This window comes from Conger conger, chromosome 1, assembly GCF_963514075.1.
Source record: "Conger conger chromosome 1, fConCon1.1, whole genome shotgun sequence".
NCBI classification, from domain to species: domain Eukaryota; kingdom Metazoa; phylum Chordata; class Actinopteri; order Anguilliformes; family Congridae; genus Conger; species Conger conger.
This window is the reverse complement of record NC_083760.1, coordinates 13,959,319-13,982,039: the sequence shown is the minus strand read 5'-3', so window position 1 is coordinate 13,982,039 and position 22,721 is coordinate 13,959,319. Positions and strand designations below refer to the sequence as shown.

Genomic DNA, 22,721 nt, shown 5'->3' with positions numbered 1-22,721 from the left:
TATATTTAAAGTATTTTTATTTTAAAACACACATCAGGTGTCGGTGTACAACTTCGAGAGGAACACACGCACCGATAAACATTTGAATCCTTTGTGAACAATCCTTCACGTCATAATCCTGAAATATAAATCCATGTTTTACAAAAAGAAAAGATTTCTGGCCATAGTCCACTAGTCCCGTGATTTATGCACATTATTTGCCTTGACCGTGAACACACCCACACAAATCAAATTTACATGAGAAAGATTGACAAACTGCTCTAATTTGTAAGTAATATTTTCACAAATTATGTTTGTTAATTTAGGTTCTGCACATCAGTTTTAATTACTTTTCCACTGGACGAATTTGGAAACATTGAGGAATTTGGCACCGATTCTCAGCCTGGTTCAACGCCGTGTCAAACACACAGATGAACTGGAGTCTGACGATTCAAATTCAGATCACCAATCTTGGCTAATTTGGGTCTAACTGCTCTAATACGGAAACGGAAAATGATACTTATTCAGAGTTTTCTTCACTATTTATTGATCTTGGAACAGGATAAGATCACAGTATGAAAACTGTAAAGTTTCTATTTGTGGCAAGTATCGCAGCCATTTATTTTGAGTTTTAATGACTGAATTGCTTAAGCAGATATTTCGACGGAGGAGAATTCTGGGTGAAGCGTGATAGACCCAAACGCTTCTTTGGGCGCTTTTGATCAAATAGCAAAAGAGCTACAACACAAGCCACAGACCTGATGTGTGGCTCAGTGGCACCTGCAACATGTCTGCCTGCTTCAGTGTAGGCATCAAAGCCCAGCCCGCTTCTCCCAGAGAAGAGGAAATGGGAGCTCATGACTGCTTTCATGCAAAACAAGAGAAGAGTATGGCGAGGGGAAGCAGTGAAAAGACTCCACACTGGTGCAAAGCAATCCCCACTGGCTTTCCTTCCGTGCTCATATTCGGCTGCTATGGGAGAGAAAAGAACTTGCGATTCTGAAGATCTTCTGAGTTATTTATTATTTTATGGAAAGGCTACCGCTAAGAACAAACGCAAGCTGTGTTAAGTATAAAAAGATACAAATAAAAAAAAAAGGAACAAACCAAAAGAACTGACTAAAAACAAACAAGAGAAAGTGGGTTGGGAGCAGGCAGAGTCATTTTTCAGGCGTTCTTCTTTGGCCTGCCTCTAGCCCTACTCCTTACCTCCAAACCTGGAGTGGTCTGAGTCCCTATTTCCACTTGATCCTTGTTAGCAGGAGACTTCTTAAGTGGAGACTTCTTAAGTGGAGACTTCTTAACACGAGACTTCTTAACAGGAGACTTCTTAACAGGAGACTTCTTAACAGGAGACTTCTTAACAGGAACCTTCTTAACAGGAGCCTTCTTAACAGGAGCCTTCTTAACAGGAGCCTTCTTGTAGACTGCCTCTGCCACTGTGGGACAGCAATTAAATAGCACATTAAGAACTAAGCGTAGAACAATGGCTTTCACAAAGTCTTAAGTATGACCATGAGCTTCACGGTGCTATTGAGGTAAACATGTCGATAACCTTTTCAGAGTAGCAGGTAACATACTGTACACATTCCACCCAAGCAGTGAAAAAAGCCTCACCTTTCCTCTCGGGGGATGGTCTTATTTTTTCAGGAATGATGTCCGTTTCATCGGATACGCCCCAGACCTCCACGATCTTCCTTTTAGTAGCCTTCTACAACACAATCAGGAGGGGGAGAGGGAAATTCAAAAGTAATTTAATACAACAATTGGCCAGCTAATGTGATTATTTTTATTATTCATTGTCGATTAGTATACACACACGCAGCTTGGTATGTACAGTCAATAGTGGAAGTTTGTAACTGTTGGTGGTAACATGGTAACTAACTGGCTAGTAGCATGCATGCTAGATTTAGATTTCATTTAGCTAAAAGGCATTACTGCATAAGTCTAGGGTGGCATTATTTTAGGCAATGTAGGTGGTCACAGGTAATCATATACTTTAAAAAATGTAAGAAAAAAATGAAGAAATGTCTAACTATTTATGGGAACAACTGATGGTTATTAAAACGCTATTAGACCAAAAGCAACAGCAAGCACCCTAGTGCTTACTTTCCCCATTTCCCCTCGGAATTTTAATTTCATATCCTGAAAGCAGGCTGATGCTCATTGTGGAGAGCAGCACAGATTCATTCTGCAGAGGGCATTCACAAAGTGAATCCAGGAGCATATTTCACCGAGTCTGCCACCTCTATCTCTTAACCAGAAATAATAGTATCTTAAATGTCTTCTTATTAAAAATAAATCGCAAGTAAAAAAATAAATAATTGTAGAAGGGGCAGCATCAGTAGTAGTACTAAAATGTATGACACTCTGTTTATAGTTCAAATTCTGAATATAGCTTTTCCAATTTAAATATGTCCAAATTCCAAAAAATAAAATGCTCTACTACTGGCTAATTGTTATTGTATGTCGATGGGTATATGGTATAGGGCAGTGTCTCTGAACTCCATTCCACCCACTTGCTAACTACATCTCCGACAACAAAGAAACTTAACCCAGTGTTTTAAATTAGACATTTCAGGGTTTTTTGCCAACACGCTAACACAGCCAATGAGAAATCTCATTCAACCAACCAATCTTACCTCATTAAAGCAGTCGTAATGGTATCACAATTAACAATGTTACACATCTCATTTTCATACCTGCATGCTTTTGACAAAAATGCTGTGATCAAATGGAGTAAAACAATCACTACCATAGTGAAATAAACAAATATTTAAAAAGTAAAAGAATCTAAAGTAGACTTTACAAACACATTCTCCCCAATTTGAAATGCCCAGTTGCACTATAAGCAGTCTTACTCATGCTGCAATGGGAGAGCAGAACAGTCAAAACGCACTCTCCTCTGAAGCACGTGATGTCACCAGCTGCTTATTTTCACGCTGCGGCCCACAAGCCAAGCTTTGCAGGGATGAGTCAGAGGAAGACACTTGACGTGTGGCTTTAACGAGCAAACCGCGGACGCTCGACTGACCAGCGGGGGCTGCCACGTGAATCCCGGCTGACTCAACTCCCCGTAACCCTGGCGACGCCATTGCCGATCGCACATCGCCCTCCGGAGCTACCAGCCATAGCTGCCATAGGATACCAGTCTGGACCAAGAGGCCCATCCATTCACTCCAGCAGTGACTTAACCACATCAGGCAGTTAACTAAATAATTAAATTGGAGAATAATGTTCATTTTGCAACAGTATCAAATATGCTATACAAAAATGCCGGTTGTTGAGTCAGAGACCAGGTTCTTTTTTTAAACCGTCAGGCAAGCAGAAAAAGCAAAGTACCTCAGCAACGAGCCAGAAAGGGAAAGGATGTCTCATAGATACACAGGCAGATTAAATGACCTACTTCAGTTCTGGCCTTCAGCACCGCATTTATCACTTTCAAAATTATACAAACTGTCCTTGTTAATCATTATACATGTTCACTTAGATTCCCGGTTTGAATCCCCCATTCACTTTAACTGTATTACATTCAATAACGACGCTGATACTGTTCATAGTGGGTGGAAAAATTGAGTGGAATACACATATTCAGTTAGACTTTATCATGGCCAACGGTAGCTCAAATACTGGTTTGTTTAGTGAGTCAGTGGACAGAAGACAGACCGCTGAGCAAAGCACTGTGCAAGGCCTTGTGCTCAACGGAGGGAGGAACATATCTGTGCATGCCCAACGCAAGACTGGGGTTCCTAGGTGACGCATCCAGCTAAAGCCATAGCTGTGAAAGTGAAGCTGAGCTCCAGCCCAAATCGTGACCATGCTAATGGAGCCTGTGGCTGGCAGTCCCATGGGACCATGCACACAGTCGCCCACAGCGTCTTCCAGGGAGGGAAGGTTTCATTATGCGATGCAATAGTGACTCCTTTGGTCAACTGGGCACCTGCACGAGTTGTGCAATCATCAAAGAACGCAGCACAGCCGGTAGATTACAGGAATGAAGTGGGAACTGGACACATGCATTTCAGAGGCTGTGCATGCTAGTATGGACACTGCAGGGATGGGACAGGCCTGGAGTTGTGATTGTCAATTCGAGACTGGGGACTAATAGGAAGGGAATTAAAATGTTTTCATGGTTTCCCCTATAAATATGGAAAAATTAATTCAACAAATGAATAAATAAATGAATTAATAAAGAAAACGTAAATAAGTACAATAAATTGAATTAATTAAAGCAAATAAACAGAATTGAAATATTCTTCAGGGAACAAAAAGACATCTCTGTAAGACAGAAGTGCTAATCATAATTATTCTCTGAAAATAATTTCCTGTTTAAGGAAGTTTTTTTTTGTGTGAAGGAAAAGTTAGTTCTTCTACTGACCTCATGAGGGACACCTGAAGATAGTAATCACAATGGGCCTGATTCACAAAACCTCAATAACTTCACCTTTGTTGTTAAGAATAGTTCCAGGAAAACCCTAAATTGGATTCTTTACACATGTGCAATCCATAGTTTTTGTGCATACATTAGTTTTTATACATTTTGTGCATATGTATCAGATGACTAATGCCGTTTGTCCGGAAATTCGATGTGCGTGCCTGCTCACGTGATTAGCATCTGGAAACACCCTAGCGAATTCATAAAAAGCATGCCAACTTCAGGGTCGTGTGCAAACATAAGCTAAACAAGTCCCTAAAGATACACTCACTCTCCAAGGCACATTTATACAAAAGCAGCAAATATTACTCCACTATTACTGTCATATACTCAATCTCTTCATCACTCAGTTTTTATCAATAAACAAAAGTAATGATTATTCCCAACCAGATTATTATCGCAAAATTGAGAGGAAAAGTAGGTGTAAAAAAAGAAAAAAAAGAAAAAAAAGAAGCCTAAAAATAGTAAAAATTTCATTTTAAAACAAAACCGAAATAACAGCTTGATTGAAGCCTGTTATTTGCTTTACAGACGCATGAATCAAGGGTATTTTAGAACCTACAAACTGGAAAATGTATTTAAAGAAGGAATCCATGTAAATGCCTTTAGATTCCGTGGAGCTACATGAAATGTGGATTTTAACAACGGGAATTCAAATCATTTCATATACAGAATACACATGATTTCACACTGCCAACTTGATATCTGATGATTCAGCATGGTACTGGTATTCAATTATTCAAGTAACAACTCAAAAACTCAGTTCTAGTCTTCAGACAATAAAGTGATTATCATTCACAGTTTTTGTGAATGATAATGGGAATTGTGGACTGATCGAAATTTACAACACAACATAGCTCGATTCTGTTTTCTGGATTGGGCGAGAACTAATTTCTGCAATGTGCAATATCAGGTAAAATACAAAATCAGGAGATCATCATTTAGTTATAGCTATCTTTATAGGAAACATTTTTCAGGAAACACGGCCAATCACCTACGTATGCACTTATGTGTTACCAAAACTGAAGAAAATATTTTCTATTTTGGCCTTTGCAAAAAAATAATAAATGTACCTATACTTGTGAAAAGAAAACTATAAATAAATTTTTAGACCAGGTTTCTATTAAATTGAATCCAGCGGGTCAACGCATTTCATTTAAACATAAATTCGCAGATGATAATGACAGCATCGGCTTTCTCTATTTTATAATCAATTCTATGAAACGTAATTTGTTGTTTCGGTAGAAACAGCAGAAATGAGAATAATTCTGACAATGAAATCATCCTTTGAGATGACGAGGACGATGCACTTAATGACAGCAATCAAATCCTCTCTCGCTCTCTTTCCAATTCCTCCTCTCCTCGACTACATAATGAACACTCCCCCCCCCCCCCCCCCACCCCCCCCGCCCCCCCCCCCGCCCCCACCCCCACCCCCTCTCAGACTTGAACTATCACGGTTACTTCTTTTTCCTGCTCTCCTCTCCCTTCCATTTTGCCAATTGCTGCCTCATGATTACCATCCAGACCCTGCTGAGCTGAACAGATTGGCTCGATAATTACATACAATAACTGCAGTGGGCAGGTAACCCTCAGCTGGCGCAGGCCAGCTCCCCGGTGGCACCTTCCATATGCAAACTGCATTGTGGGAGTGCGACGCGTCCGTCCCTCCGAGCTGCGGCACGGCTCGCTGATTGCCGGCCCGCGCCGACTCCAAGGTTACCGTGTCAGCAAATTTGTGATACATTAGCAGCGAATAAACACAGACACTCAGACCTGTCGCAGAGGAGGGAAGAGCAAGAAAAGAATAAAATATTGAGGAGGATGAAACCGGTTCAGTGTTTTTTTGCGGGAGGGAGCCATCGCTGTTTATTTTTGGTTCGGGATTTTTGCCTTCCGGTACTTGAATTTGAGCTTTTTTTTCTTAAACCAAAAAATTGTTAAATTGACACTTCATTAATTTCTCATTTTTGGTTTGGATGAATATTTCTTTATATTGATCACAGAATGTTCATGTTTTTCAAATGCATGAACTCAGGATGGATGAGAAATTATATTCTTTCTGGTCATGGCAAATAAAATGACTTAATAATAAATAAACACATCGATGAATGTCATTAAAACAATAGCTGAATAATCTCTCACTATTTTCCTTCAGATTAATACTAACACATAAAACAATAAATCAATATAGCACGCGGTCTAATAACACCTCCGAGATACTTTCCTTCACATAGCTTCTGAGGAACATTTTATGTAGCTGTACTCGTACACTGGACTTTACTGAATGTGGATTCACTTCAGTTATTCAAAGCTGATTTTAAAATTCTGCTCCAAACTAGACTTAAGTGTACAGTGGAGTCCCTTCTGTACGAATTCCCCTTTTCCGACTCATACACCGAGTGATCGTAAGGCGACAGTAAGCGCTTAGTAAAACGCCCATTTATAACGTTCAGGGTGTTTCAAACTTTGTACAGTGGTTAAACCACGGCCTGCTTAAAAAACTGTACATACAGTAGAAAGATGCCAGGGCATACAATAAAGATAGAAATTCAATGTGGGTTATGTTTCCAAAATCTTTTTCTGGAAATAAGTAATGTCTGGTTTATTTTCATTTGATAAAACTTTGAACTTGAATTGCAAGGAATTACTATATTTGAACTTGAATTGCAAGGAATTACTATATTCGGAGGTCTAAATGTGTTGAAAACACCATTTCAGCTAGATAGGGGAACACAGGCTATTTTACACTTTTCCATAAACAGCAATATAAGGGAAACACGAAAAGTCTATGAAATCGGGAACAAGTGCATTAGCTAGCTCGCTATAAATAAACAAATATATATATATTTTTTCAAATGTTGGTTGAGAAGACCGGGTATATTTAAGATATGTCCAAATCAAAGGACAAATCAAAGATTCACATGACAAACAAAGGGGAAAAGGACCGCATTTCTCTGTTTGTTAAATCCCAGATGTGGGTGGACAATAACAGACTACAGCTCTGCAAGCGATCTGTTGAAATACTCAAAAAGCAGATCCTGCCATCTGCAGAAGTAACCTCAGCAGCCTCACAACGTCAATGACCAAATGCGTACTTTTCATTTATTTCCATAATATCGATTTCTTTTCCAGGACACAATATCTCCATTCTTTTCCTCTCATCTTAAGTCCACCTGCTGTTGCTTGAGCAGTAGGAGAGACAAATATGGGTAAAGATGCTTCATTCTAACAGGAAAAAGGCCAAGTTTAAGACGATCTTTAATTTCTCAATAATTTTGTTACAGCACAACATTCCAAAAATGTTTATGTTGCTGGAATGGTCTAATGTCACATACTATACAATATAACTAAATTATATTATGTTTCATGTGTCCTTTTGGGGACTCCAAATGTCCTTTTTGGAAAACTGCCTAGACATAGAAAAAAACTACGCAGAATTTTTGGTGATATTGTCTGAATCTGAAAGGGTATATGTTTCAAAGTATGCCAGGCATCGCAGTAATAATCTGTATCCACTCCAATAAAGAAAATCTTTTCAGTGAGGAAAAAAAAAAAAAAATTCATCCACTTCCACTGTGTTGCTTCTGTAACGTTGATTTGGTAATACTTAAGAGTAATTCTGATTATGCCTCTAGTCAGAAGGGTTCAAGAATAGTCATGAGCATGTCATTTTCAAGCTTGTGTTAAGGAAAGGGGTGCTGCTTAAGGGGTAAATACACTCCTACGATGGTACCCCAGTAAATCCATATTGGCAATCACATAAAAGTAGACCTATTGGAAAATAAAGGGGAATTGGGGTAGGTCCAATAAATGCACATACAATAACTGACCTGAACACAGACATTCACATTGTGAAAGCAAGTTTCTGACCTTAGTGGAAGATGGGCCAGCACCATTGACTGAAACGGAGAAGTCCAGCTTGTCATCATCAGTGGCGCCTATAGACTTGAGCCCCGCCTCCAGGATGCTGCGTAGCTTCTGATAGGCCGGCTTGTCCTGGTAGCCTAATGACTTCACTGCCTCCATGAACTTCACCATTTCCTCTAACATTGAGATGAGACAATGTTTCTTATTGAACTTAAAGAATAACGGCTTCAGATTTAAAAAAATAAAACCAGCAGGGTGAATGTGCGGAATTAGGAGGTAGTAGTAAATTAAGGAGTTTTTTTGGAATAAGAATGAAGGACACAGCTGACCCCAAGTCACGCACTGTTCCTCCTGCTTGACTAAAAAAAAAGAAAAAAAGAAAAAGAAATTAGTGACGGCCATAAAAGTGCCACCTTACGTTATCTTATTGCTCTGATGTCGTATGTATGTATAAGACAACAGCCTGAAGATACATTTACTTCATTCTGTAGCCGTGCTGTCGGATATCGTAACATCTGCCATGATGTCAGCATCACTCAACAGTCAGAAACCAGTTTGTTCACTGACGAAAGTTATGCATTCAACTTTGAATGCATAATAGAGTCTGATGTCCAGCAAACGCAACACTTTTGAAGTAACCTGCTACAACTAATAAGAGGCACAATAAGATAAAAAGTGGTACTCTACATAAACAAATATATTATAATAAATGAACAGCTATTAAAGCAGGAAAACATCAAGTTTTGCCCGAGAAAAAAAATCCATCCACTCGTACAATCCGCCACACATTTCATTGTCAGTCTGCTAATAGCAATCAAGCTAATGTGTTTTTCTCCCCATTCTGTTAAATGCATGAACCTGTATGAAACCGCCACAGTCACCCAAAAAGTTAAAGTGAAAAGTTTTGCGGAAAATTAGCATAGTGCTAATGAATTAGCCCTCATTATCGGTGAATCAACAGGTTTGTGCTCATTACGGGGAGAAAGGGCTCTCCAAACTGTTTGTGAGGCAGATCAGGAAGTGCTTCAGTTCAATTACCACTTGGATTGTAAACAGACTGGGTAGCATTTCAGGAATCACAGGTGTTTTCAAGGACCTCTGTGTGCCTGCGGAACAGCGAGCAACAGTCTCCCAGGACGACGCCGAAAGCATTAGGATATTTGGTTAATCTAGTCTCAACTGAATTACTCCAAAAGTGAAATTACAACCGTTATCATACCATAAAACAATACATTTGCGCAGCAGCGTAATTTTGAGAAAACAACAACAAAAAAAACACATTTTTACGGAAGTTTGTGGTTCCGATCTAGTAAATCACATTTTTCATACCATTTTCTGAAAGATAAATTAACAATGGTGCATCTGGTCACTTTGGCTGTTCAAGGCATCTGGAGAAATGCCCTCACATTTCCTAATGTACTGCATTGTACACCAACTAATGCAAGCACTGGACAACCATTGAAAGATTACATTCCATCACAAACAAATCTTTAAATTAAAAATGTGATACAATGCCATTTTGACATTCTTAACTATTACATTACATGCATTCAGCCAAATATCAATACAGCTCTAGGTTTAGAAATGCGGGACAAAATATATATTTTTAACTAGCTACATTAAATGTTTTTTTATTTTTACAATAAAACCATTAGAAATGCTATTAAAATATTTCAGATAATTACTTTTCAGGATCATCTGCCAATGTATCAAATTCATAAATATTTTGGTATGCCGGCCTCACCTGGTTTATTTTCTGACGAGAAACACTTTGAAATGAATTCTGAGATGTTGTTTCTGCTTCTGATAAAAGAAGAAATGACAAGGTAAAAATCTGAAGACATATCTTCAGTCACTTAATTTGTTTTTATACACATTTTCAGTTTATGTTGTCATTTGTCATTACTGTAGTACAAATCTAATACATATACATTACAAATCTAGTACATATACGTTTGCAGATATAATTATTCAAGCTAGTAACAAAAATACAGTTTCGACATCTTGATTACAGGATATCACACATCGGTGATCCAAATAATGTGTCACTCTGCATCTTGTTTAAAATGTAAACAAGAATATCAATGTTGTCACTGCAATGTAAGGGACTTAAAAGGGTTTAGCAAATACAGACATTTTTCAGTTTCACCTCATATGGAGACACAGAACCATGTTAAAAATATTTATAATAACTTACAGTTGATTAGGCTAAGCAAGGGACAATCCCCCCAGGTTAACGGCATTTCTCAAGGGCCCAACAGCTATGCGGATCTTATCGTGGCTGAACCATCAACCTTATGGGTCCTAGTCATGTATCTTAGCCATTAGGCTGCCCCATATTTAGATACATTTAATGGTGAATTATTTGGTTTCCAATACAGTCAATTTAGAGAACTGTTCTACATGGAGTAACAACAACACTTCTTTATAATACTTCTGAAACGGTATGATCCCTTTACCAGTAGAACATGTATTCAATGCATTTACTGTACTGTGGAACAGCTAACTTTTGTAGAATTACTTTTTGTGTTTGCTTGGCCATATTTTGAAAGGCAATCTCCTGAATTCTACAGTATGAGGGTTAACACTTACTTGAACTTATAGTCTTTGACATAGACGGGGTCCTGGAGCTTGTCCTCCCATGGAAGACGCCCACAGAGCCACTGGATCATGCAGTAGCCCAGGATCTCCAGGTCTGCCCTTCTGGATGGAGCTGAAGGAAACAAAAGCAGGTCACCATTGTCTCAGGCAGTGTCTCATACTGCCTTACTGCTTCACCACCAAAGGGAGTTCAGGATTCGGATGTTCTTGAAATCCTGATGACTGCTCATCAGGTATCTGATTACTAGTTTACTCCAAGGGAGGTAGATTTGCCGAAAAATGATTAATTCGGAGCTGCGTTTGTTTCTCCAATACTAATATGCAAGTAAGTTTTACGGGAAAAGACAATTTCTCTAATCCTTGCTAATGCGGGTGAGGGTGATATTTTAGCAGTATTCACTGTATAGGTACAAAGGTAAAACCGTATTTAAAAACGCCAACCAACTGAAATTGCTTAATGACCAACATGTAGCATTGGCTGCCTAAGAAATAAGCTATGTACATTCAGTGACCTGCTTGCTCATAAGATTTACACGTTTCTGAGATTTTGCATGCTGGGAACACTAGATCAACACTGAATCTCCTCACATCTTTAGGGTAGCAAAGAGACAGCAGTTATGAAACAAAACAAATTTCTCACACATCGTTTCACACCCAAGTGATACATCAGAAGGCGACAGGCACGGATTTGAATGCCATATGTGAAAGGACTCCAAGATATTTATATCCACTCATTTAAAGCAATCGTCCAGAAAACATAGTTAAGGTAAATGGTAAATGGTTGGCATTTATATAGCGCCTTTATCCAAAATGCTGTACAATTGATGCTTCTCATTCACCCAACGGCAATTGGCTGCCATGCATGGCACCATCCAGCTTGTCAGGAGCAATCGTGGGTTAAGCGTCTTGCTCAGGGACACTTCCACACACCCAGGCCGGGACTGAACCCTCCAACTGCCAGACGACTGCTCTTGAGCCAATGTCGCCAAGTTACATAACACAATACTAGCGTTTCTTTTTTTTCTTTTTTTCTTTTTTAAATCTGACCAGAAACTGATTGTAGGTAATCAAAGGAATTGAGAACATTCACATTATATTTAGGCCTATTTACAAGTTCAGATTTTTATAATGGCTTATATTATAAAAATATGGAATATATATTATATTGCTCCACTGCCAGAGTGGTTTTAAGACAAAGGCCTTCTCAAAACCCGAGAAAAACAGCAAAACCGGCATAGCACATTAGCATGATGAGAGAGCACATGAACGCACTGATAATGGGCTACGTACACACTCCGTTGTGAGCATCAATACTGGTGAACTCGATGGTGCCGTCGTGACATTTCCTTGGGTCTTCCTTATATTCCTTCAGTACACCTTCCGGTGAGTACCTATAGGCCAGTCCATAATCTACTAAATAAACCTAGGTTTGCAGATAAGATAAATAAATACATGCACGCATGCAAACACAGACACATTCAACAGAAATGATTCAGTCAAGTGTGGTTTCACAAACATATACACTGAGAAATAAAGTCAGGGTACATTCTCGGCATAAAACAAAGCTTTGAAAAAAAAAAATCACACGGATATTTCAATAACTCAAAGACAGAACAGAGACTAAACCTGTTAATCCCATGAGGCTGCCTTCTAAATTGCCATTTAAAAATAGCAGTTTTAAAATGCACCACTGATACATTATTCATCTCCAAATTAATATTGTCCCCACCCCCACCTTATTTGCTTGAGACAGCTATTTAAAGCTATTTAATCTTTTTACTCAGGAAGCACTTCCCAGCGTTATTACACATTTAGGGGAAATAAGCAGTGTCAGTGATATACATTTAACAGTATATGACATTATTTTTAAATCTATAAACATTGTGGCTAGATGAATATTCACTATGCTGGAATGTGTGCTCCAAAAAAAAAAAAAATCTAACAGATTTTTTATCAGATAGATTTTTGTAAAAAATATATATCAATATATATATATGAATGTCACATAAAACCATAGTTCATAAACAGGTATCCAGTATTTTGGACTGAAATCAAATGGCTGCAATGAGTTGTGAAAGGTTTTGGCATACCAACGTAGGGCACTGACCTGATTAGGGTTCTTGTAGGATAAGAGGAGGTTAGAGGCTTTGATGTCAGCATGCACATACTCATGTTCGTGGATGTACTCCAGAATATCAATCTAGAAAAAAAATTAAAAAAAGAAAGTTTTTTGAGCATCTCAGTACTGCCTCACTGCATAAAATAAATACATTTACATCATGTTTCAAACAATAGGATATTTACATTATATGGAATCTATTACAGCCCATGGATTCAGCTTTAGAAACAAAACTTCAGTTTTTAAAGAGAACTCAACTTTCAAAACTGTGTTAGTTTTGTACATTGTAGATCATAAAGTCATTATAGAGACATTCAAGCTACAAGGGACAGTAAATTAGTTCACTGAAGTCCATGTAACCATCATACAAAACTCTGGACTTGTGCTTTCTGGAATTTCTGGGCACTACTAACAGTTAGTAGTGTTACTGGCCTAAAAGGTTAGTAAAACTAATTAATAATTGTAATATTTTTATTTATGTATATAGCACCTTTCAAGCACAGAGCACAATGTGCTTTACAGAAGAAATAAAAGAAAAGGATAAAATTGTCAACACAGACAGAGGATGCAGTAAAAGCAGCACTAAAGAAGAACAAAGAGCACAATAGTAATATACATAATGGCAATAATAGAAGGGGAAGAAGGAATGCAAAATAAATAAAAGGAAATTATAAAATGGCAGAGTTAAAAAACACAGAGTAAAAAGGGAAAAGGCACATCACAGAAAGCAGTTTCATAAAAATAGGTTTAAGACTGGTTTTAAAAGCAGACACTATCAGCAGAACTAATATTGCATGGAAGGCTGTTCCAGAGGCCAGGGGCCATTATAGCAAAAGCTTGATCAGCTCTTGACTTTAGTCTAGACTCTGGAACAGCCAAAAGTCCAAGGCTAGTAGACCAGAGAGGCCTCTGAGGACAGTAGGAAGCTAAACCATGCAAGTAATCAAATAAAAACCAACATTTGGTATTATAGAGAGGTACAGCTGGGTGTCATCTGCGCAGGAATGATAAGAAATATTATGCAGTTGGATAAGGGTAGCATATATAAGTAGAACAATACTGGTCCAAGAATTGAGCCTTGAGGTATACCGCATGTGATCGCGGAGGTTAATGATTTAAAGTCACCAATTGACATAAAGAATTTCCTATTTGATAAATAGGAAGATAACCAGTCCAGCACAGCCCCAGAGATACCAATGCACTGACTGAATCTACTGATCAGAAGAGCATGATCAATGGTATCAAATACCACACTAAGGTCAACAACACCAGAATGGAAATGTCTCCTGCATCAGCAGCCATCAATAAATCATTAGTAACCCTAAGAAGGGCTGTTTCAGGGCTGTGCAGCTGGCGAAAACCAGATTGAAATGTATCAAAGATATTGATGCCATTTAGGACCTCAAAGATGTGCTCTAAAACTTAGAAATGTGTCTAAAATGTCCTAAAACAGAGGGATCAAGGCCAGCTCTTTTCAACAGTGACAGAACACATGCCATTTAAAAAAATTCAGAAGTGAGAGCCATTAAGGATAGAGAGCAGAGTGGGGCCAACTGGCCCAAAAGTTCAATAAGAAATTTGTGTGAATGATATCAAGGGGACTGGAGGAATGACACAGTCTCTGATAGAGCATGCAGGGAGATTGGCATGAAGCAAGTAAACAAATTAGGATGAGGGCATGGAAGGTCTACAGCTGAAACAGGAGGAGTGATGTTAATAATGGTCAATCTTATTCACAAAGAAGGATAAAAGCATGGGTAACAGTTAATTGTGTCTTTAACTGTGTTTTAAAAAGAGCAATGGTATCTAAAAGAAGAGCATATCTCGCATCCATTTCTTGTTCCGAGTGATATGCTAAAGTACATAATGCATTGTCTGTATCAGGAACTCACAAGCCTCAGGCCGAGCTGCAGAACAAGTTTCCGGGGAAATTTCCTGCCACCCTGTTCAAACATCTTCTGCAGATCTGTTCCAAACCGGTCCATGACCATGAACCGATACCTGAGAAAGAACATTAATGAGTGACATTTCTGAGCATGACTACGAGAGCCTAGTCTGACTGACTCAAGAAACGCAAAATATCACCTGTTTCCTGCTTTCTCATGGAGTCCTGACCCCCAGTAATTTGGCACTCCCAAGTACCTCAACTTATGGGACTTTACCCAACTCTGAACTGAAACATGACATGAAAGTAGTTATTAATACTATAACATACAAATAGTTACGAATGTGATAAGACACGCACAACAATCTCACAAAATCTAATCTAATACAAATACTCTATTATTTTTCCCTGAGGAGAACATGTACATGAACAAGGAGCAAGCCAATGCTACCCAATTACCAGATGTGCTCCTCTAAATTTTCCCAGTCAGGCACACATCAGTTGGGAGCACAATAGAGCCCTGTTATGCTGGTATTCAAAACAATAACACAAATTGGGATGTTCATGAAATAATACATTTCCCATCAGCCACCAATATCCTCACATTAGACTCCTTGTTGAAAGTTGAAGGTTTTTTTCGTTGATAATAAAATAACTGTCAAAGCTAATCCGTATCGACAGAATTACATACTTAAATTTGGTTTGGCAGCCCGCATATAAAACTTCAGCTCAGAGAAGAGAGGACCATTGTCACTTGGCTCCTGAACAAAAAAGAAAAGAGTGGGTTGAGAAGGGGAAAAAATAAACAATTTATGTCAACAGATTAACAGATGGGGCCCCACAAATAGTGTTGGCTCATGAAATTCTCAGATATATCTGTAATTTCTGAGAAGACATTTTTGTTGTGCAAGTTAATTCATAAATTTCATTTAAAAATAAAGAAATCAAATTACTGTAACAGTTCCAAAAACAGGCATTGTAGTGCTCTTACCACTTTGATGACATATGGAGCATTGGTTCCTACTGCTTCAGAGGAATCTTCATTTGCTTAAAAAATAATAATAATAAAAAACAAAAAAAAGGTTTCAGCATTATTAAAATGGCTATTCATTCTGGAGACAACTTTCTGCTTTGAAATGCAGACCCAAAGACAAATGAAAGATATCTATGCTGACATCTTTTTATAGAAGTCTTATTGCCTAGAGGGCTAGTAAACTATTTTCCCAAATGACAACCACAGTTAAATTAGCCAGCAAGCTTGAAAATCGGTCTAAGAATGCCAAAGAAATCAGTAGGCTAGATTGTTACTATTTTCCACTATAGCAAATAGGCCGACCAGTTGAAAGGCTGTCAGTAATTAAGCCATTTACAGCATAGTTCAATTTTGCGAAGTAGCATATATTGAAGAACTGTGGTTCTTATGCAGGTTTCCCAACCTTTGACATTCCCCCTATTCTACAACCACCAATTCGTATTTGAACATAATTCACCAAACAGAATATGAACTCTACAAATTTAATCATAAAGAGACATGCAGGCTAAAGTTGAAATGTAGTAAAAGGCCCAATTCTAAAACACAGATTGTAAATGTAATCACCCCCACTGCCCCCACCCACATTCTAACAAAGCCTGTGTAGTTATGTGAAGGCAGAATTCTAATGAATTTTATTTCAAAACTTGGTCTCAATGTCCTCTGAAATAATAATTTTCAAAGTACTGGCTGCAGCCCTCTAGTGCATCACAGTAGGTTACAAAGTGCATTGCAAATAAGCTTGATTTCTCTGCAAACAAGCTTAATTAAACATCTATAAATCTGACTGTTTTGGAGCATACCCACATGTTAGAAATTGTTTTCAGGCTTGGACACTATACTTCATAATGGTTTAATTTATGTTTGCATATCTTAAAAGGTCTTATAAATATATTACAAAGAAGAAAGCATGACCCAAACAACCACAGAGAATACATGAAAGCCAGAGCAACATGTCTACCCAATTAAAAACACAGTTCAAAAGGCTATACTAATAAATCATGCAGTTATGCTAAGATTGGACCTCACCAATTGACAAGGGTTCATCTAATAATGTTGGTCCAATCTTAAAAAAAGAAAGGTAATGAATAATTTAAGTGCCAAGATTCATCTAAGCATTGCAACCTTTCTTCCTAAGATACAAACATCTGCGTAAACACAGTTGTATTGTGCTGGTGGTTGGCTCATTCGGTTAAGTCATGCTATGGTGCATGGATGAGACTCACAGCCTTGGACCGTGCCAGTGCCGACAATGGTCGGTAGTTCCACAGGACAATGCACAATTGGTGACTGCATCGCCCAGGGAATGGGAGCGTGAGGACAGATAGGACTCTACCGGCCCGGGGATTGCAGTCAAATCGAGACAGGAAAGGTCTTCCTCTGAATCCACTCTATGAAAGCTCAGCAGTAACTATGGATGTCTAAACTCGCCATATATATGGCTACCATTGGAGATGATTGGCCATTTGAAATTGGGGTGGGAATTGGATATAATCAGCCTCACGTTGGGCAGAGAAAAAAAAAAAAAAAAATTGTATTACAAATCAGATTATCTTACCATCATAACAATACAAAATACTCATGGACATGGGGCGACATTGGCTCAGGAGGTAAGAGCAGTCGTTTGGCAGTCGGAGGGTTGCTGGATTGATACCGCCCTGGGTGTCAAAGTGTCTCTGAGCAAGGCACCTAACCCCCAATTGCTCCTGACGAGCTGGTTGGTGCCTTGCATGGCAGCCAACCGCCGCTGGTGTGTGAGTATGTGCGTGGAAGGGTGAATAAGAAGCATTAATTGCAGAGCTTTTTGGATAAAGGCACTATAGAAATGCAGGCATTTACATAGAAGGGAGAGGAGACATTACATTACATTACTGGCATTTGGCAGACGCTCTTATCCAGAGCAACGTACAGTTGATTAGACTAGGCAGGAAACAATCCTCCCCTGGAGCAATGCAGGGTTAAGGGCCTTGCTCAAGGGCCCAACGGCTGTGCGGAATTTATTGTGGCTACACCGGGATTAGAACCACCGATCTTGCGTGTCCCAGTCATTCACCACTACGCTACAGGCCGCCCCGGCCTGACTAGAGACTAGAGTCGAATGGCAATGACCGCATAGGTGTATTTCACATACCATAAATCCGCTACTGCATCTAGAAAGATCTTGAAAATTACTCGACAACCATTACTTTACTAATTGCGGGTGCAAAATAATATCCCCATGCAATAAACCCATTCTGGATCAGGCATGACTAATGCAAGTAATGCAATCTGCAAATGCACTGATCTCTACAGCACCCAGATAGGCAGGCTAGATCTATTAGTTGATGCAAATGATTCAATCTTGCTGAGAACAGAAGTTTACATGCTGAGAAACACACTCTTGAACACCTCGGAGTGCTCCCACAATGGTAGGCCAGTAGTTCTTCAATGAGGAAGAATTTTTCAAAGCCTCTTTTTCTCTAGGACTCGGATGTCAAGATGCAGTCCTGGAGGGCAACAGTGTCTGTTGATTTTTCGATGTGTTTGAGCACCACCGATTCATTGAAATCACTGATTGTTAAAAGAATCCACACACCTTGTTCTCAAGACATAAAATGGCTGCTGATTGAAAGGAAACCAGACTGCAGACACTACGAACCTGCAGGACTTGAGTTTAACAACCTTGGGCAAGCGCATCTGAAGGTTCCAGGACTAGCTTCTACTATTGGATATATTTTTACAAGAAAACAGTATTATGGCACTCAGTGGAGTGGTGAAAATAATATACCATTCTTAGAATTACACAATTACACAATTAGCATTACATTCTAAAATAAATCAAATGATAATTTAAATCTCAAATGTTTTTTTATTTATCATTTGTTAGCATATGCATGCAAGAATAATTTTTTTTTTTTTTTTTTTTTTTTTTCACGTTCTGGCACAATAATGGTTTCTGATGTAGCTAATATGTACTGCAATCAAGAGCAATCTAATAACAATGATAATAATGTTTTTCAGCTATTATGCAATATATTCATATTTAGCTTTTTAAAAGCTGATACTGAAGGTATGACCATGTCATGCCCTTGCTCAGGCAACCGTTACACTCCGTTGTACACAAAAATAAGCGTTTCAGAAATGAATGTCATATACAATACGCTCCAATATGGCAAAACAATCGGTGCTTTATTTGTTGACACATTGCACTTCCCCGTCCTTTTTGTTTTTAATGCCCACTTGTGCTCGTTATGCCTGTCCACTCATGACAGCATTCTTCTCTTCTGTAGCCAGCTGAGGGAGTGCAGTCTAGCATGTGTGCTTTGAAGCATGTTCAGCCACAACCCCCTTATTATAACTCCAGCTGAGCAGTGAATGTGTTGCACTGAAGGACTGTCTTCTTGTGACGCCTGCACAAACGTCCAACTAGTGGAGGCGCTTTGGGCGTACTGAGAATACAGACACTCTGCATTCAACGCACCACCCAATTGATCAAAAAAATTCATCCATAAACTTACCGAAAAGCACATTTTTGAAAGCTATATCTATTTGTTTGATTAATATTTGTATCCAGGTGGTATGGATACTGAATTACCTTGAACTAGTTTGTAAAACCGAATATCACGCTAGACTTCTGTATAGACCACAGACTGTGGCAACTTGTTGACCACGAGACCCATTGTTGCAGCAACGCCTGGTGTAGGGAAAACAATCTAACTGGACTTACCCAAGTATAACAAACCAAAGCCCCCTTTCCCAATGGGTGGCCCTATTTTCCAGCGTTTCTTTGCGGAGTCAGTCAGCACTTCTCCAACAGGAAACTCTGCTGCCAGTTTCCTCTTGGCTGGAGCCCTTCCCTTGCCTTTAGGTGGCATCTAGACAGTAGGGAGAACTATACGATTTTGACCACCTAAACCGGCTGTACAAGTTAAGTATGTCAAGCTTGGTTAAATAAATATAATTTAATTTAATTACATTTTATTTAGTATTTTTGACAAATGTCAAACATTTAAAATCGATAAAAAGACTAGCTAAGCATCACGTCTTTGTCTTCAAGTGACAACACAACTTAATTTATTGAATAACGTTACTAGTAACACATTAGGTTCCTTCCGTCAAGTGACAGAACCGCAACCTCGTAGCTACCTAAGTTAGCTTAGCTCGCCAACACAGTAATTAAACAGCAGCAAGCACTAACGTTAGTCTAGCTCATGGATGTGCACAAATAATAATGCAAGTCAAAAGGCGAGCCGCCTCCTATATTTCTTTATGAATAATAATAGCTACCAAACGTGGCCAATTTACCAAGCATGCACCTTTTATAACCAGAAACAGAACGCTAGCTAACTTAGCTATGGTTAAGTTACAGTGCTAACGTTAACTGCACAACACAATTTCCCATTCCTACAAACTAGAGCTAGCTAACACAGGTAGCTAATGAAGTTAGACTATCCAGATTTACTCAAGCTAGCTAATTTTTCACTTTCATGCAACATGGCCTACAGTACCAGCTAACAACTAAAAAGATAACGTAGCTTATATTCAAATTAGTTAGTCTAACTGCATCACATGCTGGCTTTCACTTTCTGTCGCCTACGCCACTTTACAACAGAACTTGCTAAGTTAAGTTACCTACGATACTGCCCGTCGCTTTGCCCTTTATATAGTCTAACGAACTAGGTTTTCTATCAGTATCAAACTAAGTCTTAGTATCAAAATTACTGAAACAATTAAGTTAACATTAACGTTAGTTCTAACGTTAAATTAGCTGATACGTAGCCGGCGTTAGGCCTTGCTAGCTAGCCAACTTACGGGTTATGTCTTGGTTTCTTTGCTTTGTCAACATCACAACTACATAATTACACGATTGAGCTGAGATTTACTGTACCTTTAGGTGTGTAGTTATAAGTCAAATGTGTCCTTCGTCTATAACTCCAAAAATCCCACCACGGCCACTCTAAAATTCCCGCAATGTCCTCCTAACAGGAACTCGATTCATAACCGCCTTAGCAGTCCTAAACCCCATTGGTCAGAATTTGGGTATGGCGGCGATTGCGTGTATATCTTCCGGGTGTTTCTTGGTTTTCTGGCATTTGTAGTTCATACTCAAGTGCTTGGTTGTGCTTTATTTGCGCCAACATTTATATGTTGTATTTATTCATTGTCATTATGTGCCATGTGGTAGGTTACTTTAATATCTAGTCCTGTTTTCCACAGTGCGTCACTGTCTATAGCCTGATTCAGCTGGATAATTAAACACAATTTGTACAAAATCAAGAGTTAAACGTCGCATAATGTTGGAGTTGGAATGAGATCATTATGGCTGAAGTTTTGCACGGTTCAAATATCTGGGTGAGGCATTGTTGTTGATGCATGTATCTGACTGATACAATGATAACATCTATAAAACAGCATAAGGACAGGTTGCTTAAGAAGTAGAGAGAAGATACAAACGGCTTAATCAATGCTGCATGTTTTACAGTAACTACTACACTAAAAATGTATATTTTGTTATATGAATATAAATTCAGTGAGCAGTTTCAGTTTTCAGCACCTCTGAACACATACGTTCTGTGTTAGACTAGTCAGCTTAGACTAGTTAGTAATACTTAGACTAGTATTTTTTTGTTTTTCGCACCATTCTCTGCAAACTCTAGAGGCTGTTGTGTGTGAAAATCCCACGAGATCAGCAGTTTCTGAGATACTCAAACCACCCTGTCTGGCAGCAACTATCATTCCATAGTCAAAGTCACTTTTATAATATCACATTTCTTCATCTTTCACCATTTGGTCTGAAAAACATTGGAACCTTTTTCGACCATGCTTACATGCTTTTATGCATTTAGTTGCTGCCACATGATTGGCTGATTAAATATTTGCATTAACAAGCTGGTGTACAGGTCTACCTAATAAAGTGATCATTGAGTGTATATTTAATTTTGGCTCTCATTGAAATATCAAGAATACTCAGGTAAAAGAGGAGTTAACAGCAGAATGCATTTTCAACTTCAAACACGTTTGCTTACTCGGGCCATGTCAGAAAATATAAACTCCACCAGGCATCAATAGGCGAATGAAAGGGAAAGGGAGAAATATAATTAGGTCATGCATCAAGGGATTCTCTACAGAGATAGAGGCTGATCTGGATGCTAGTTATTCAGACCAAGTAACCGGATGCTGATTAAAATATAATAGTTCCGTAATAGGGGTTTAACATGAGGGGGTGAAAGGATAAAATGTTAAAATACCTCCCTCAGGGCCAGTGAGAATACTGTGGCTTTTGCTAAAATTAATAAATACTAAATAAATAAGAATAATACATGTGCACACACAAACAATGTTTCGGTCAAAATTGGATACGGAACCTACATCTTGTGATACAGGTTGCAAAAGAAAACATTTATAAGAGAATGGACACAAGATGCTTCTTCACTTGTCCTGTTGATGACTGATCAGCATATTGCACATAATGTATTCAATACTGACACTGCACCCATCGGGGCAATTAACAATACTTTGAAGAGTTTGTTTGTGTCCTCATATTAATAATTAGTATTTGGTTCCTATGAACCCCTTCCCAGAACTCTGCACAGTGCATACCCAGGGCACACTTAGAGCATTTGGTAAAGAGAGCCTTTAAAATAAGATGTGTTGTGCAAATGTACTTTATGACTTCTTAGCTTGGGCTTCTTTTATCTGGCTATTTGATATGGAAATATTGAATTTCACATGCATGGTTGAGGACGGCCTCATAAATAATGAATGTTGTAGTATCCTATGTCAGCTTTACAAAAGTGGAGAACAGAGGAAGGGACTTCAGTTT

At 38.7% G+C, this 22,721-nt stretch overlaps 1 protein-coding gene across 3 annotated transcripts; it reads right to left on the bottom strand.

The window, feature by feature from the left end:
- On the bottom strand, nucleotides 1-20,919 carry vrk1 (VRK serine/threonine kinase 1). 3 transcript variants are annotated; one of them, XM_061249025.1, is made up of 13 exons: nucleotides 20,787-20,919; nucleotides 19,626-19,773; nucleotides 15,881-15,936; nucleotides 15,581-15,650; nucleotides 15,090-15,177; nucleotides 14,897-15,005; nucleotides 12,993-13,085; nucleotides 12,176-12,308; nucleotides 10,877-10,997; nucleotides 10,029-10,087; nucleotides 8,288-8,460; nucleotides 1,597-1,690; nucleotides 1-1,418 (listed from the first exon to the last, which is right to left on the bottom strand). In XM_061249025.1, the coding sequence occupies exons 2-13, from the start codon at nucleotides 19,771-19,773 to the stop codon at nucleotides 1,147-1,149; spliced, it is 1,416 nt and encodes a 471-aa protein (XP_061105009.1). In that variant the 5' UTR covers nucleotides 20,787-20,919; the 3' UTR covers nucleotides 1-1,146. The 3 variants fall into 3 exon arrangements, with proteins under 3 accessions (XP_061105009.1, XP_061105000.1, XP_061105017.1); XM_061249016.1 differs by having other exon boundaries at nucleotides 19,626-19,790; nucleotides 20,787-20,913; XM_061249033.1 differs by having other exon boundaries at nucleotides 20,711-20,799.
- Nucleotides 20,920-22,721: the final 1,802 nt, after the last annotated feature.